General features: G+C 40.0%; 1 protein-coding gene across 2 annotated transcripts in view; it reads left to right on the top strand.

Annotated features, from left to right (window-relative positions):
• Nucleotides 1-11127, top strand: part of KCNB2 (potassium voltage-gated channel subfamily B member 2) — a 236327-nt gene extending 225200 nt beyond the window's left edge. For both annotated transcript variants that reach the window (XM_081874118.1, XM_081874117.1), the window contains 2 exons: nucleotides 1277-9275; nucleotides 9421-11127. In XM_081874118.1, coding sequence (XP_081730244.1) covers nucleotides 1277-3448 — 2172 coding nt within the window. In that variant the 3' untranslated portion in view covers nucleotides 3449-9275; nucleotides 9421-11127. The remainder of the gene's footprint in view (nucleotides 1-1276; nucleotides 9276-9420) is intronic.
• Nucleotides 11128-18728: the final 7601 nt, after the last annotated feature.

Below are 18728 nucleotides of genomic sequence, written 5' to 3'. Positions count from 1 at the left end.
TGTAATCTTAAGGCTGTCCATTTTCTTTCAGCTTTCAAATAATTGAATTAAGTGATAAAAAGTGAAATGCTAAAGGATGTTGAGCTTCTTTCTCTTCCCCCACCTCTATACTTCTTATGCTGTAACTGAAAATGATTTAAAGATTGTGGAATATGTCAGCTGATAGAACATTTCTCGGAACATCTGTCTTACTGTTTATTGTACACAATAGCTAGCATCTGAAATGTTAAAACTTTATGGACTGGAACACTGCTGTTAGGCTATTGGCCTCACTGTAATGTCCATTCCTGGGGCACTATATCCAAGTGCTCTGTCTCACCAGGTCAACTGCAATGCCCCAGTGGAGCTGTATGGTGGTTAAAGTGTTGAACTACAGCCTGAGAGGCAAGGATTAAGATCCCCTCTCAGCTATGAAACTCATTGGGCACCCCAGGGCTGGTCACTGCCTCTCAGTTTAACCTACCTCACAGGGTTATTGTGATGATAAAATGAAAAAGGGGGGAATCATGTACACTCCTTGAATGACAGATAATTATGTGGTGTGTGTGTGTGTGTGTGTGTGTGTGTGTGTGTGTGTGTGTGCACCCACAAAATATCTACAACTATGCCATCACATATATTTCTCTAATATGTCAAATGTTAATGATTGTTCATCTTAAGAATATGGTCTGATTTATACATATGTTTGAAGTTGGTGGATTTTTGCCAAAGTCGGTATGACTTGAACCCAAACTTCACTCCCACTGGTGGGAGCATCCTCTGAGCAGACAGAAGTTGGGTTCTTTTGCTGATTTCCCCTCCTAGACCACAAGGTCCTATGAAAATATTATGTGACAGGTTGGAGGACCCTCCAGAACACTGGGAGCTGCATGGGAAAAGGGAAATTGGTGTGAGTTGCCTTGGTCACCCACTTCCACCAGTGAGATTTCTCCATCAAAAGGCCAGTGTGGACAGAAGGAGCTCTTCTGTTTGCAGAGGGTGAAGTTTTGATCCAGCCCCAGTTGTTGTTCTCCAACTCCCATCAGCACTAGCCATCATGGCCAGTAGTCAGGGATTATGGAAACTGTAGTCCAGCGGCATCTGAAGCGCCAGAGATTCCTCATCCTGGATCTTGCATGAACTAATCAGGGTGACTGGGTATAGCAGATCTTGTCTAATTGCAGTGAGATGAATATGATGACCTGCAAACCTATTAGTGCACTATTTCTGAGGATGAACTTCTAATATCCATTATGATTTGCTAACTACATTTTTTTTGCTTATTTTTGTTTTACAGATTTTGGCCATTGTATCTATTTTGTTCATTGTGCTGTCCACCATTGCTTTGTCACTCAACACTCTACCTGAGCTTCAAGTAATTGATGAATTTGGACAACTAAATGACAACCCCCAGCTAGCACATGTAGAAGCTGTGTGTATAGCTTGGTTCACTATGGAGTACCTTTTGCGTTTCCTGTCATCTCCAAACAAGTGGAAGTTCTTCAAAGGTCCATTAAATGTGATTGACCTGCTGGCCATTTTACCCTACTATGTCACCATTTTCCTCACAGAATCCAACAAAAGTGTGCTGCAGTTCCAAAATGTCCGCCGTGTTGTTCAGATATTCCGTATTATGAGGATACTCAGGATCCTTAAACTTGCCAGACACTCTACAGGCCTTCAGTCTTTAGGATTCACACTCAGGAGGAGTTACAATGAATTGGGTTTATTGATATTATTTTTAGCAATGGGTATCATGATATTTTCCAGTCTTGTATTTTTTGCTGAGAAAGACGAAGATGCTACGAAGTTTACTAGTATCCCTGCATCATTTTGGTGGGCCACCATCACTATGACTACAGTAGGCTATGGTGATATATATCCTAAGACTTTACTAGGTAAAATTGTTGGAGGATTGTGTTGCATTGCTGGAGTGCTGGTAATTGCTCTACCTATTCCCATCATAGTAAACAATTTTTCTGAGTTTTATAAGGAGCAAAAACGGCAGGAGAAAGCCATTAAACGAAGGGAGGCACTTGAGCGAGCAAAAAGAAATGGAAGCATTGTCTCAATGAATCTAAAAGATGCCTTTGCCCGCAGCATGGAACTGATTGATGTAGCCGTGGATTCCGGTAAGACTGAGGAAGCAGCCAACTCCAAGGAAACCCCTGACGATAACCACTTATCTCCAAGCCGGTGGAAATGGGCCAGAAGGACAATGTCTGAAACAAGTTCTAATAAGTCCTTGGAGAATAAATATCAGGAAGTAAGCCAGCAAGATACCAACGAAAAGCTCAACAATATTGTCACAGCCTCCAGCCCCCAACACTTGAGTGCTCAGAAACTCGAAATGTTATACAATGAAATTACTAAAACTCAGTCTCAACCTAATCTCAATGCCAACTACCAAGGCCCGTCAGCGAAACCTCCCTTATATGAGGAGGAAATTGAAATGGAAGAGGTTGTTGGGCAAGGAGAACCATCCATGTCAGGGCCCAGAGACATAGTGACAGACATGAGAAGCATTTCCAGCATTGATAGCTTTGCCAGCTGTGCAACCGATTTCACTGAGACAGATCGGTCTCCCTTGCCCCCATACTCTGGTTCTCACCTGCAGCTAAGGTTCCCACCTGACTCTGTCCATTTGGAAGACCAAAGAGCAAAGAGTTCTCAGTTTTTATCACACACCAAGGATAAAATGTTTGCCCCCAGAGATGTCACCTTTGAGTACTCCCCAGTTGATACAGCCATGAACATGGATAACGCTGGCTCCCAGTCTCTGCTTCATGGCCCTTTGCACTTTGACAGCTCCATGTTAAGTCCCAAAAGTTCTCTCAAAGGAAGCAATCCATTAAAAGCAAGGTCCCTTAAAGTTAATTTTAAGGAAAACAGAGGTGGCGCTCCACAAACGCCACCGAGCACTGCAAGGCCACTTCCAGTAACAACAGCAGCAGATTTCATGCAATCCACCCCTCCTCAGCATATCAGCACCATTCTCTTAGAAGAGAATTCACCACACGGCGACAGGCCCTTGCTGGGTGCCGATGCCTCCATGGTTTGCCAGAGCATTCCTAAGAAATCATCCCCTTCTCTGTTTCCAAAACAAAAGCTTTTTACTTTCCCTTCCAAAGAGAGGAGAAGCTTCACCGAAATGGACACTGGAGAAGAAGACGACTTCATGGAGATTCCTGGAATGACAAGACATGACAAAGAGCAGGATATCAAGACAAACTGCTACGGGGAAAAACACAAAGATGGGAACCATTTAACAGAAGAGCCTCGAGTCAGCTCTTCTTCCCCCAAAATCTTGGGGCAAAACTGTACACAAGACATTTACTGTGCCGGGGGGGATGTAAAAGGGGACAATAGCCAAGAAGGTCACAAAATGGAAAACCACTTGTTTTCCCCAGAAATCCATACAAATCCTGGAGAAACTGGCTACTGTCCCACACGGGAAACCAGCATGTGACTAGTCAGGAGAGCAATAATGACAAAAACTGATTTCTTAAAACCACAATTAGTAATGCCTATGAACTAAAACATGGGAAGCCTCAGAAGTAAAAAAAAAAAAAATGTTATTTTTGCATGGCATGAAGAGTTGATTAGTTTAAGTACTGTTTAATTTAAAAGTGGAAAATCTGCTTTTTTTGTAACAAAAAAGGAGAAAAAATCAGTTAAAAAAATGATGCAAGAACAGTGAGTAAAATAAAGAGCTCTTTTAGGAGCCCATATTCTGCAACGTCTGACATTTTTGGTCCTTTCACTAATGATTGTAGATAAGTCTTTTTTAAAAAAAATATTTTAACTTTTTTTGCTCTTGGTTATAATGAATTTTGGGAATTTGCACATGAAAGGATGAAATGCCGATGCATGTGTTCATAATGGTGTGAAACAAGGTGCTTTGAGCCTGCAAAATGCATACATTTGTAAATAGTTTGGGTTTGTGGGGAGATCTACAGTTATCAAGGATATGTGGAAAATACATTTCCCGGGACAGAGGTACTTCCTTCACAGTTTGCTGCCTGGAGGATTTGTACAGACTTATGTTGCAAAATTGCAACTTCTTCTTAAAGCATCTCACCTATTTTGCTTTCTGTTTAAAAGCTCATAAAGTATAAGCTGTTTGTTTAAGTAAATGACAGTGTTTTCTCATCTATCTGTGAAGTAAATCATAGCTCAAATTATTTTTATTTGCATAGATTTCACGGATAAATTTGCAAGTTTTGAGTAAAATTCTGTTTAGACTGTGCAAGATTTAATGACCAGAAATTGAAAACTTGATATAAGAACTGCCAAAATCAAAACAAAGACAAGGACACCATTACGTTACATAATAAAATTATTTCTATGGCAATAAAATGTGCCAAATGGCCATGAAAAAAATGATTATTTTATATTTAAAAGTTCAAAAGTTTGTATTACAGTTACGATTGCTGTATGCACTATTGTTAATATCTTATTTTTTAAATGAAGTTTTTGTGGTTGTAAGTTTGCTTCTAAAATCTCTTTAGGAGTACTGTGGCTTTTGTCCACCACTTCTTTACCACTAGGCGCCCCAATTTTAGATAACTTATTAATTTCAGAATACCAACATGATTACTCTTTCTTGAATCAACAGACAAGGATTGCTGCTTTATGAGCAAAGTTGGAAAACTCAGAGTAGACAATCTTTTCATTGTGCCCAGCCTCTGCTTCAATTTTGCAAAAGTGGTGTTTTATACAGACTTTGCTGTGAGCAGTTTTGCTCTATCGGGTTTTTCATATCTAATTATTGCAATTAATTAACAAATTAACAAAATCTTTTGAAACTTCTGTGGATTTCTTCTTCATGTTCTTCCATCACATGCATTCTATATTAATCAATAGGATAAAAGCTCTCCTGCAATAAGATAAAACAGCATGTGAACGGAACTTTCCAAATTGTGTACCTTTTACCCAAATTCCAATAATTTTAGTAGAATCATTATTTCTGCAAATTTAAAGAAGCTGTTAAATGCATTAAAAATATTTTCAAATCACAAAACAATATTGGACCTATAAGCTTAATAATTTTAATTTTCTAATAAAAACAATATTCTAATTTTGGGGGGGAGAGTTCTTCAACATAAAACCTTACCCACTTACACTGATTTTACTCAGTACAGACCACTTAAAATTCATGTTAGCTTCAACAGAATAATTTCTAATATAGCTGAGCAGAATTCAAAATTTCTCATATGCTTTCTTAAAGGAAATTTTCCTTTAATTTCCTTTCCTTTTTTTCTTTTCCATTCTTTTTTCTATTTGGCTGCAACAGCCTTCAAAGAGAAAACTGGGCCTTATCCTGTCACTCTCAGGTTTTACTTTTGTAAGGAAATGTCACCATCATGTATTTAATATGTGTCTTTTGGACCAAATACCAAGCACAGCAAAAGTCATCTTTATTTTTTTCCAATTCTTAGACCCATTTTAATACTTGCCTTTGTTTTTAAATACAGTATCTCCAGATATTTCTCTTAAGAATTAATAATACAGTTAAATGTCATTTCTTAAAAAACAAAAAACAATGTCTGGTCATTAGGTCTCAAAATATGCATTTGTTCTTCATGGCTGTCCAGGTAATTATATTTCTGCATATGATTTAAGTTAATTATGTGGCATTCTGCTTAATCCTTTTCAATGACCTCCATTTTATTTTATGAACCTCCTTTGTTTATGTCTCTTGTTTTATTGATAGATATTCCCATTGACTGAGACTAAATGCTAACTAGCTTTTAAAAGACATTGCTCTGCAATTTCTGTACTTTTTTAACACCATGCTGCCCTATTTGATCTGTCTTCATAATGACAACCATATAAAGAACAAAACCAAAGGCTAAATGAAACCTTGGGCTTCGGTTGAAAATGGGAGGTTGGTCACTGATTTCAATGAAATCCTAGTTTCATTCATAATCCTTACCCAGGGAAAACACTTGTTGGCTACCATGACTGTTCTATCATGAGCTATAGGTGGAAGGATCCAAAGCTAAAATATGCTCTTTTCATATGTAATAAACTATTCCTATCTTCAGAGCCCTGCTGATATACCATATGAGATAAATGTTGACTTTCCTTCCCCTTGGCTAGTACTGGCTTCATTCTACATATGTGTCAAGACTTTGGATTGTATCCGGTGTTAGCTATACTCAGAATAGACATTGAAATTAATGAACATGACTTAGCTTAGGTCCATTTATTTTATTGGGTCTATCCTGAATAAAACTTAGTTGGATACAACTTTTTGTCTCCCAAGCTACTTCCATTAAGCAATAATTTGGAAGCCCTTTGCTACTGGATACAAAAATGTTCTAAGCTTATCTGAATCTGACCTCACATATGTTGTTAGGAGTAATTCCATTTGTGCCACACACAAAAATGATCATTAACACAAGAGGATGCCTTTGAGGCAAGCTCAAGAGCATGAACCTTTTTTTGGATAGTGGAGAAAGAGAAGGTGTTTCATTTATTTTCATACATATGGGCCTCTATAAAGGGTAAGAAACATTGTGTCCTCTTCCTAAAATGGGTTTAAGAACCGAAGCTTTACTAAAGATAGCATACCATCTAGATAGCCTGTAAGCAACTATATGTTCTACACTTAGTCCAGAGCAGCGAATGTGGTGCTCAAGTGATGTTGTTGGACTCCAACTCCCATCCACCCGTCAGTATTGTCAGTGGTCAGAGATTATGGGAACTCTAGTCCAGCAACATGCAGAGGGCACCATGTTGGCTACCCTGTGATAGATTGTTCCTTTCTATCTTATGGAACAACAACATCTGACATCACATTACCACTCCATGTTCATTATGGCTCTACAACATCACATAAGTCATTGTTTGTACTTCAAAAGCAAACTCAAATTACAGGTAAAAAAAACAGTGCCACCTTAAAGACTAACAGATTTTTATTATGGCATAAACTTTGTGTCCTGACTAATGCAGTTTTGGTGACAGCATTTCGAGTATTTGGTCACAGTAAACTTGGAAAGGAAAGGAAAGGAAAGGAAATGGAGAACAACTCTCACAGTACAGGAAGAAACACAGCAACAAGAGGGAGAAGGAAAGGCAGAGTACCTGTGAGTACCTAAGGCATGTTTAAAAACATACTACTGCTATGTTTAATTACCTGTTGCTTGTATAGTAAGGTAACTATTGTCACAAAAGTCAATGTTAAGACTTTTGTTCCAACCCTATATTGCTTGCCCATCCACCACTATTCTTGAAACCAACATAAAAAATCCCATTCATTGCTGTTTGGGGATTGCCTGCTAAGACTGCCATCCTCTGGCTAGCTTCACCAACTGAATCCAAGTGTGATGTAGCCAAAAAGGTTGCATACTAAGAGTTTAGCAAGGATGCTCTTCCAGCTATATGACATTATAAGGTAATAGTATATTTTTCAGCAGTGCTAGTCTAGGGTTCTCTTCTGCCCCATTTTCCTAAAGGGGAGACAAATGTATTCAAATATGCTAAGGGATATATTTAATAACCTGTGACTCTTTGCCACAAGTTTTCCAAAGCAACTCATTTCTCTCTACTCAGCTGATCACTGACTTGGCACTTGGTCACTGATTTGGCTTTGTTCTGTGATAACTGGGAGGTGGTGTTGCTGGCAACTCACCAAGCCGAGTTCGGCTGTGTACAATTGATAGATAGCTTGTCAGAGACTTGGAAGCGCTATTGTTCAGCAAGCATTGCCAGTGGTGGACACATTCACTTTTTGTGTCCCACTTTGATGTTCAAACCAAGTTTACACCTTTCTGTAGTGATATGTGATGTGCTTAATGCAGTTTAATACATAGATTTTCTCAGGGACAAAAAGAATTTGCACTGAATTATTCCAATGAAGCAAGCTGCAAAAGCTTGCTTACATTACAGCCGTCTGCCTAAGCTCCATTGGGTTCAAGTTCAATTGCAGCCTTACCAAGCAATCCAGCCCCTCAAACCTGGCCCGCTGTGATGGAGAGAGTATGGATGTGGCAGAAGTGTCCCTCTGCTTGGCTCCACTGGCAGCATCCTTCACCACCACAAATGTTGCCCTAGGACCTGCTGAAAGCACAGGCAGGCAGACGCTACTACCTCTGGTATCCCTGCCAGTGGTAACTAGTAGAAACCCCTGAAATTGGACAATTCCTGGGAAGGGAGGGGTGAGAATAATGGAGCTGGGTCAGCAAAGGATTTGCATCCACCAAAACCAGTCCAGGTACCAGCAGTGACTCTAATTTGGGCCTCTCTGCTATAACAGAGCTGGGGGATCAATTGCCCTCACTTTTCACCCAGGACAGCATGAGAGGCAGGTGCTTTGGATGTGGTGGCTCCTCTCCTTCCAGGAGGGAGTTAGACTGGTTCCCTTAGTGGGCTTCATGCTCTTAATTTGTTTTTGGAACAAGGCAGTGCAAATTTATTTATTTATTTTAGCCCAGAAACACTATACTTTGCAATTGTCTTGAGCACAGCGCATATAAAAAAAATTCCTCCCCAAATCAGCACCCGTTTGGCTTCCTTCCTTTTTTAGCCATTTCATGTTGGGATGCTGCCCACCTCCATTTCCTGCAAGTTTCTGTAGCACAGGCTTCCTCAAACTTGGCCCTCCAGATGTTTTTGGCCTACAATTCCCACAATCCCTAGCTAGCAGGTCCAGTGGTCAGGGATGATGGGAACTGTAGTCTCAAACCATCTGGAGGGCTGAGTTTGAGGAAGCCTGCTGTAGCACATCAAGCTGCAAAAGCCAAAGCAGGTGCACAGAAGTATGCCTGGCATTTTTGTAATAGCTGGGGGTTTGTTTCAATGTGCTGACGCCTAAAGGCTACTTTCTTGTATCCCCCCTGTGCCTGAGCACTTTGGGGACTTTTGTTTAGGGACTTGACTCTTCCCATTCCTCTTTTACATATGCATAAGTATCAAGCTACTAATCTTTGGTCAAGCCCAGTGTCATAGCAGCAGTGAAATGGAGCTTCTTCCAGATAAACAAATATGTGCATGCCACCTTGGCAGCTCACTTACTATGAGAAATATCAGAAGAGCTGCACACACCCCTTTCCCACTTTTGCTTCTTAAAGCACAGCACAAACACACAGAGAGAAAGGTGCCTGGAGGATCAACAAATCCCTGGAATGTAATGCAAATCACATAACACACACACACACACACACACACACACACACACACACGTGACATTCTTTTTGTTCATGCATGAATCTGTTTGGATCCTGGCCAACGCAGCCTCTCACCTTTATTATAACGAGTGAGCAATCTTCGAAGAGGACACAGTGGTCTAAGTCAGTGTTTCCCAAACTTGGGTCTCCAGCTGTTTTTGGACTACAACTCCCATCATCCCTTGCTAGCAAGACCAATGGTCAGGGATGATGGGAATTGTAGTCCAACAGTAGCTGGAGACCCAAGGTTGGGAAACACTGGTCTAAGTGATTGCTCCGAGTGACACAGTGTAGCACTCAAAATACTGTTCATTAAGTGTCAGACTCTACTGAGACAGCAAGCAGTATTAGTTTGGAGACAGCACTTCTGTACACTCACATTATGTAACAAGGTGATCAGCCTTCCACAGTCTGGGGCCCTCCAGATGCTGTTGGACTCCCATCAGCCTTAGCCAGCATGGTCAGGCCAATGGTCAGGGATTATGGGAGTTGTAGTCCAAAAATATAGGCATAGGGCTGATCAAAATCCAACTCCACAGAAGCCACAGCTGGCCATGAAAGCAAACGGGCTGCTGCTCTCTTGGAGCTGCTTCTGATTTATAATAAACAAGACCACAACCTGCCTGCAGAGTGTTTTCTGCCCATGTCTTAAATGTAAATGGCTACTACATAAGTGGACAATGATGGAGAATCAGCTTCTCAACCATGTATATTTATGTCCTGGGAAAAAAGGGTGGATAGGCTTTTCTCCATATTGGGTGTTACAGGAAATTATTATTTATTTAATTTTTCCATTGTCTCCCTGTATGTTCACTTCATCATGCTGCTTACACAGGGAGTTTCAGATTTGTTCTCACAATAGGGATGGAGCCTTGGGTCCAGAGATTCCCACGTGATGGCAGAAAGCGCTTCTGTTCATCTTAAGGGTGCTGTTTTGCTTTTGAGAGGGTCCCCCTGGAGTGGCTTCTCCAGAGCAAGCTACAGCCAGATGAAAAATCAGCGCAGCCGTGTGTCAGTGGAAACACTTTCTGCTTGCACACAGGGATCTCTGAGTAAGCCGACCCTCAAAAAGCAATATCCCAAACCAAGCTGAAACTAAAAGATTGGCTCATTTACTGGGGTTCAGGCAAAGTGGTTTCCTGTCTGTCTAGGTCAGAGTATTGGAGAGAGAAAGAATTGCATCCCCACATCCCTGGGCGGAGGGCAGAGTTTTAGTGTTATTCCTCTATATATTCTCAGAGCTTTAGCCACGTTCATCATATGCAAGTCAATGCCAGCCATGCAGATAAAAATCTAAACATTTAGAGATCAGTTTTCAGTAACAAACAGCACTCGGCACTTAGCCTGTTGCATCGAGATAACTGTAAATAACCACTCAATATGTACTGTTTCATGTTTATCAGTTAGATGTTATCTCTCATATTTGTTTCATATCTACAGTAGCATGGACTGAGTTTACTTAACAATGTTTTCTTCTATGGATGCTACAAATACTGTGGTGGGGGAGGGAAGCACAACAGTATTTTTTAAAATTGTACTGGCACAATAGCTGTGTCTTTACTATTGCTCAGTTTTCAATGAATGGCAGCATTTCACTGTAAACTGCTATACAGTACTAACAACATATTCTCCTTTTTAAAAAACAAAGCATCCTTTTGGGATAGGAGATATGTGCATATATGATAAGTCTCATCTAATCTCATTCATCTGCCTTTACAAAATGCCCCATCCAAAATGGGAGAGTCTGCTGCTTTTGTTGTATATATTACTTCTATTTTAGGAATGGAGCAGGACTGAAAATTACAGTGTTCTTGTAAGGGCATTTTGCAATGGTAACAGCATCATGCATGCTTTGTTGCATCTTTGTATTTACTAGAAATGTCTTGTTTTCACCTTTTATTTTTCTGTAGAGAGCATACCACTTTACCTCCCCACCCCTACCCCTCCGCTGTCCATCTTGCACCATTAATAGAACTTCACATATAATGGTATTCGTATCAATGTTTCCATATCAGCTGCATTTTAACATCATGAGAAGGAAATGTGATTATTTTTATTTTTTGGTTATACTAGTTTTTTGCTGATCAGCTAAATATTTCTGCACCAATCAGCATTTAAATATGCATGTGGTAGTCTGTATTGTACAGTTGTTCAACATCAAAATACTTGTTTATTTTCTGTCAAATGTCTGTAAAATAAATGGCATTGTTCTCCATTTCAGTCTGCCAGAATAAGCAGAATAGTCAATAAATGTGTAAATGAATCATCTGTGTCTCATTTCAGTTCTCTGCATGAAGCCACTTTACATTAAACATTACATACATACCAAAATGTCAATCCATAAGTGACTTTGGGTTTCATTTTGGGGGGAAATGAACTTAAAACCTATTGGAAGAAATATACAGGATGATGATGGGATAAGAAAGGGTGCTTTGCATTGTTCATACTTTGCTTCAATAGCTAATTCGTTCCCTTACGAGGCATCTCAGCCCAATTCTCCTAGGTTATGTCTGCACAAGTAGCCCTCTTTTTTACTTCTCCATTCCACTATAGATTGTCCCTTGTTGTATCTTGATTTTCTTCTATCGGTAGTTCCTGTCCTATACTGTTAGGTCTCACAAGTCTTAAATCAGTAACTTCAGGACGGATCATTTCCCTTGCTCGCTGCTCCCACAGCAAACACTTGGCTATGAAGATAACCCACTGAGTGTCACTTCCACACCATATGTGTAAAGCACAAGGCTTCCCCCAAAGAATCCTGGGAACTGTAGCTTGTTAAGGGTGCTGGGAATTGCAGTTCTGTGCAGGGTAAACCTGTGCACCGATTGGTTTGAAAGTAAAAAGACAGTCAGGTGCACTGCTGGCAGCCTCTCTACATTCCTGTGCACACAAGAAAGCCCATCTGTGGATATTATGGAATTTTCTGCAAATGCAGGCACTCAGGAAGGCTGCAGAGTGCAGACCACTGGAAGGATGATTTGCAGAATAAAATGAAGGATGCCCCCCAAAGACTCCTTGTCAACTTTGAAAATAAGATAGGCACCCATCACCTGTGAGAATTTCACCAACATTTTCAATCTCCTCTTTGATTATTTTTTGAACACAATTTCTTTTTTCATTAATTAATAAAGAATGTAAAAAAAGCAAAGTCAGCACAGCACATTTTGTAGCTGTTCCCTGAGTAGCACTGATGTGATTTTCAGTTTCTGTGGTGTCTTCCTGCTGCTACATCCTTCCTTTCCCATTTGCCTGCTCCTTCCTGCATGGCTAGCTGCATTCTTCTGCTTGGTCTGACTCTTTGGAACACAAATATTTTTGCTTTACCTGGGAGGAGCTGAATTTTGACACCACTGACTTCTATCACTTCTAGGACTGCCTATGCAAGCAATGGCAGACTTTGGGCTCTCAAATTTCAGCAGCGCCCTGTGCGATGCTAAAATTCAGTGCCTTCCTCATGCTTCTTGCACTCTGTTCTACATCATTGCGGTTCTACATCATTGCAGCATCAGCACACAGTGCAGCTGAACTGGTCGCGCTACCCTAAAACCACTTCTGATGTAAGCTTTCCTCTTGGGATCTCATGTGCCCTGTTTATCTGACTCATTCTCAAGAGTCTATAAGTGTGTACATTATAGAAGGCTTCTGGTTGCCAGTACAAGAGCTCCTAAACCCTTCAGGGGAAGAGACAGACACAGAATCTCCAAGCATGGAGTAACAGGTTCAAGATAAGGAGGCTTTTTAACCAGAGGGCAGCACATTCCAGTACAGAAGTCAAGAGATGCATTTTCAGGATGACATAATATACACTAAGGGTAGAGAGCTAGTTCATTTGGCATCATGGTATGACACTGAATGATCTATGGGGGAAATCAGTTTTTTTTACAACAACAACAACATTATTTTTATTTTTTTATTTTTTAAATAATATTTTATTACATTTTAACAATAAAAAGGTTATAAGACAATAAATAGAAAAAAGAAACACAAGAAAAGTACAAAAACACAAAAATACAAGAATACAAAAATACAAACATTTAACATAGAACAAGAAAAAAAACACAAAAAACTTCTTTTTTAATTTCTCATCTTTAAATAACTTATTTTCCTGACTTCCTCACGCCTCCCTTTTTTGTATTCCATTTAAAGATTGGTTCAGCAAATTCATATCCTGTTAGTTTATCCTTAATTATTTTTCCTCACATATTATGATTTCCAATTTTCATCTAATATCAACCATTCTTACATATTCTTATACCTTATTACTGGAACCTCTTCATTTCATTTCAATGTCATCAACATTCAAAAATTTTACAATATTTCTGTAGATAGATTTTAAATTTCTTCCAATCTTCTTCCACCATCTTCCACCACAACATTATTTTTTAAATGGCACAAATCCCTTTTTGGCATAATAGCGGTTGACATCATAGCAGTCAAAAGAAAAATGTTCAAACATCTTTTAAATATATTTTTTTTTAAAAAAAAATACAAATCACAGGGTTACTGCCCCTGTTATGGCATGTGTTCTATTATGTATTACAATTGCATTCTTTATAAGTAACTAATATAGTTGTCAGCTATGCAGATCACTAATACTCTTTCAATTTGTTTTATATTCGGGGCCTTTTTTCTCTTGAGAACACTGCACAGGGCAAAGGGTTATGCCCCCTCCTCCATGGTGCAGTCCCAATCCAGATTTGGGATATGGGGCATAGCTGCTATTTAAAAAAAATAAAGATACATAAATAATTATTGTAGCACTAATTTGTCCCTGACTCCCATTTCCATAGGCAATAGTTTCTTCATTGTGTACAGCTGTATATACAAATAACTGAATCAGTAAAGTTCTTTATCTTAGTAAAAAGTTCATAAAAAGTTAACAATTTGATTCCTGAAAACAGCCCAGAGTTGTCTTGTCAGCAATAGCCAATTTTGCTGATTTGTTTCCTGCCTAGACAATCTTGGCTCGGGGGAAGCAGCACTGCATCATGCCGACCTTGCTGTCACCTCCCCCTCTACCTCCTGGAAGTCAGTTAGGTGGCAGTGCCCCACCGTGCCATCTGCTACTGGTTCTGGTGGCTTTTCGCTATCTACACCACCCCTCCAAATCACCAAAATATTCCTCCCCTCCCACACTGACACCTGTGAACAGAAGAAGGGACTGCAAGGGGCAATTTCAGATCAGTGCTAAGGAGGAAAGTTTCACAACCTCCTTTTTCTCTACACACAGTGTACAGTGGTACCTCAGGTTACATACGCTTCAGGTTACAGACTTCACTAACCCAGAAATATTACCTCAGGTTAAGAACTTTGCTTCAGGATGAGAACAAAAATCGTGTAACAGCAGCGCGGCGGCAGCGGGAGGCCCCATTAGCTAAAGTGGTGCTTCAGGTTAAGAACAGACCTCCAGAATGAATTAAGTTCTTAACCCGAGGTACCACTGTATAATTTTATAAAATTATTTCCTTCCATTTATCTTCTATCATCAGCCAGAGTTGCACAAAGACACTGGGCAGTATTTATTTACAAATAAAATTTGCACACTGAGACATCCCCCCCACCTCCATTGACATAAAAGACCTTCACTTTGGCTGGACAATGCCCTTTCTCTTAAATTCCAGTGCTGTGACATCCTCTGATGTTAGCATTTGCTCCAGTATCTCAATATTTTCAAAATCAATCCCCGGTACCTGCAAATGTCTTCTCTAACAGTCTGTATCTAGTCTTTGGCTCTTATAACTACCAAAAGGCCACCATTCCTTCCTTCATATCCTGTCAGTTGCATTCAAAGTCTCTTCAGGGGAGTTTGAATGTGCTTAGGAGTGGATGCAGCTTTCTTACAAACAGCCTTGCATTAACCGATATTTATTGTACTCCATTTAAAATATTTAACACACACAAAAGAAAATGATTTTTGTAAGCGTTAAAAGACCATTGAGCAATAAGAATGAGAACAATTGATCTGTAAATAAAACGTGAAGTCAGGCAGAATTCGAGACAGGAAGGAAACGTGACAAAATGAAGGCATCAGACAAAAGGAGCTTGGGGTGATTCTGACAGGGAAAATGGTAAGTGTGGAGGGATCAAGCACCATTGCCCTCTTCCCTGTTTTAAAGAGTTGATCAATGTTCAAAATATGAAGTAAGAGGGTCAAAACTAATTATATTTTCAGAATTTGTACAGTGGGGTTTATTTCCATGACAGTGCAGAATTATTTGTTTATTAAATATCTACCGGACCCTTCCTTCTGAAAGAGCCCAGCGTAGCAAACATAACAAGATACAAATCAATTAAAACTGTTTAAAAGTATCTAAGTGAAATTCCAATAAAGATGGGGAAAGATCTCGTCTTAAAACACTTGTCAAAAGAGGAAGGTCTTTAGCAGGTGCCAAAAAGGCAGCAGAGATGACACCTCTCTAATATTTAACAAGAAGGAATTTCAATAGTCAGTGCTAAAGGCCTCATTCCTGTATTGTGCAGAATGGACCTCCTGTTAAGATGGCATCTCTGCAGAGCACAGTGATTAGGGTTTTCTTGCTACAAGCCCAAGCTCTAGCCAATGGGTTCGCAGCTGAAGTAAAAACAGTGTTTCAGACCAATCCAGTTTAAGGTTTGCCATCCTCCAGAAATGATGCTTCAACGTATCTACACACCAAGCTTGGGCCAATTAAAAGATAACACAGACACCCCACCAAAGCATCCTTTACCTAGTCTATGCAGTGGTGGCACACACTGATAGCAGGTTCTGGTGAGATCTCACATGACACCACCAAAATCTCACAAGATTTCTTGTGAGATTTTGGTGAGATTTCATGAGATCTCGCCAGAAATTGTCACTGATGCCAGCGCCACTTTTCTGATGATGGCAGGGGGAGCAGGCAGGGTGCCCACAGGGATGAACCCTCAGCAGCTTCTTCTGCCCAAGGTAGTTGCTTCACACGGCTTCATGAGTGGACTGGCCCTGAGCCCAGACATGATGGCACGGGCCATCCTTGATTGGATCTCCCAGAACTTCCCCTACCCCCCTTTCAAACAACTGTTAGATTTTCATTAGAGCAGCCATGCTAGGAGAAAAAGGTGTTCCACATTTCCACTCTAAATCCACTCCATCAGCTGCTATTGATCAGGGAATGCACTTCGCTACACTAGAATTCTTAGCGTGTCCAGAAGAGATTCATGGAGAATCTACTAGTCTCATTCATTTCTATTGATAGTGACTAGTGAAAGCTGAAATGGGATAATTTCTTTATAAAAAGAAGCATTGTGTTGGCAGATTTTTATTAGATTATAAAACTAAACATAAGATTTTTATTGTTTTTATTAGATTTTACAACTAACAAATCCTTAAAATATTTTTTGTAAGGCATATCATTAAAGGTTGTTGATGATGATGATGATGGTGATGATGATTAACATGTACCCTGCCCATCTGAGTGGGTTGTCCCAGCCACTCTGGATGGCTTCCAGCAGAATACAGAAGAGCACAACAAAACATCAGACATTAAAAGCCTCCCGATACAGGGCTGCCTTCAGATGTCTACAGAAGGTCGCATAATTGTTTATCTCTTTGATGTCTGATGGAAGGGCATTCCACAGGGTGATTCTAATTTTGTTATAAAGTGAAGACTTTCTGTTAATGACATTAATGTTTTACAAAGTAATCAAAGAGCAAATTTTCAAACATATTAATTATCCTTTTATAAACAACTGGTGTGCTTACCATTTTATCAACTGGAGTAGGTTGGGTTTTAAATTGGCCAGCAAGTAATTCCCACTACTCCGTATGTTTATTTTGCCAGTATCATCAATCAACCAAAATTCAGGTTCTGTGTGTGAAGTTTTGGTGTATGTTCACTGTGTTTTATATTGAATCATTTTTTATATTTCACACCGTATCACTCTGGCAGTGTTACATTTCTATTTCATGGATTCAAATAAAGTAATTGGATGATTGACTGACTGACCACATCCCTGAGTTACCATCATGGTTCCCTGAGGATGCAGGACAAAGCTGTGGGCCTGTAAAAAACAAGTGGATAAAAATAATCAGGTTTAAGAAAACTGAAGCTTTTAGTGCTGGATCCATTACAAAAACATTCTCTTTGCATTATAATGATGAAATGTTCATTCTAATGAAGCATGCTGAAACATCAATATGTTATTTGTTACCTGTCTGGAAATGACTGGATAATCAGATTACCAGTAAATATTTTTTTCCTGCATAAGGTAAGGGCCATTGATTCTGTGACTGATTCAAAACTCCAGCCTAGAGGTTTGGGGACAGAAAGTGTCCCACACAGTCAACAATATTACAAATTTCCCATGAGTGGCTTGCTAATATGAGCTTTGGAGAACTGACCTAACTAGATGAAACAGGTCTCTTCACATAGGGTTAAATCCTAAGATAAATTAATGTAAGGATGCTCATGGAAAGAAGTTACGGAAAGTTACCTAAGTTCACCTGTCTTAGAATAGAAGTCTGTTTTTTGTTGATTTCCACCTCCACCAGAAGCCACTCCCTGCACACAAGCACACACACCATTCTACCTTGTTCAGGAGAGCCCTCAAAGGGGTTGGGGAACTTCTTCTGTTTTGTATCCCACTTGATGCCTCAGAATGGGCTGTTGAAGTAGCTCCTTTCTGTGATAAGAAAAACTCATAGTCCAACTGTTTATGCCTATGAAAGAGGAGAAGTGGCCAGAAACCGGACTGGCAGTGGATTACTTCTTCAACATTAGCAAAGGGAATAATCTTGTCTGCACCTGGGGCACCCAGCTAGTTCAGGGGTTTTCAGGACAGGCTGCATGACACACATCGCTCTTCCCTTCAGCAGAGGCGAATGGCTGGGCAAGGAATGAAAAGGAACAGCCAGGGTGCTGGCATCACCATTTCTTAGCATCTGCCACCTCACTCTGCCTAATGATAAGGAGGGCCCTGCTGACCAGAAACCTCCACAGGACAGAAATGAAGATGGGTTACTGTACATAGCAGGGCACAAAAGCAATGATATTATCTACAATAGCAAAACAGTGTAATACAAAAACTGTAATGCATAACTGATTGGCAAACTACCTTAATGATAAAACCTAAATACAAGAGAAATGTGATACTTAAGATCTACCTTTCAATCCTTTTCTTGATTATTGTTTTTACATTTCCTTTTAATTCATTCATGGTATTGTATCATTTCTCTGATGTTGTCTCTCTCCCCTCCTCATACAGTATGTAATTTCCTTATCCCTGCCCCCCCCCATTTCTTTTTTTCCTAATAAGGAAACCCTTCATTCTGCAAGGAAATGTGCATGCATAAACAGTTTCTATAGACAGATCTGTGCCTTGTTAAGCTTCAGCTAAAACAACAACTTGCCTGTGTTTTAATTTACCGTATTTTTCGCCCTATAGGATGCACTTTTCCCCCTCCAAAAATGAAGGGAAAATGTGTGTGTGTCCTATGGGGCGAATGCAGGCTTTTTGCTGAAGCCTGGAGAGCCCCACCACCAGCCCCACAAGCTCAGGGGACAGCGGGGAGGCGGAATGCTGCCATCCCGCTGTCTCCCGACCTGGTTTGGAGGCTGG

The sequence above is a fragment of the Podarcis erhardii genome (assembly GCF_964252035.2).
Source record: "Podarcis erhardii genome assembly, chromosome: 8".
NCBI lineage: Eukaryota > Metazoa > Chordata > Lepidosauria > Squamata > Lacertidae > Podarcis > Podarcis erhardii.
This window is presented reverse-complemented; position numbering and strand designations above follow the sequence as displayed.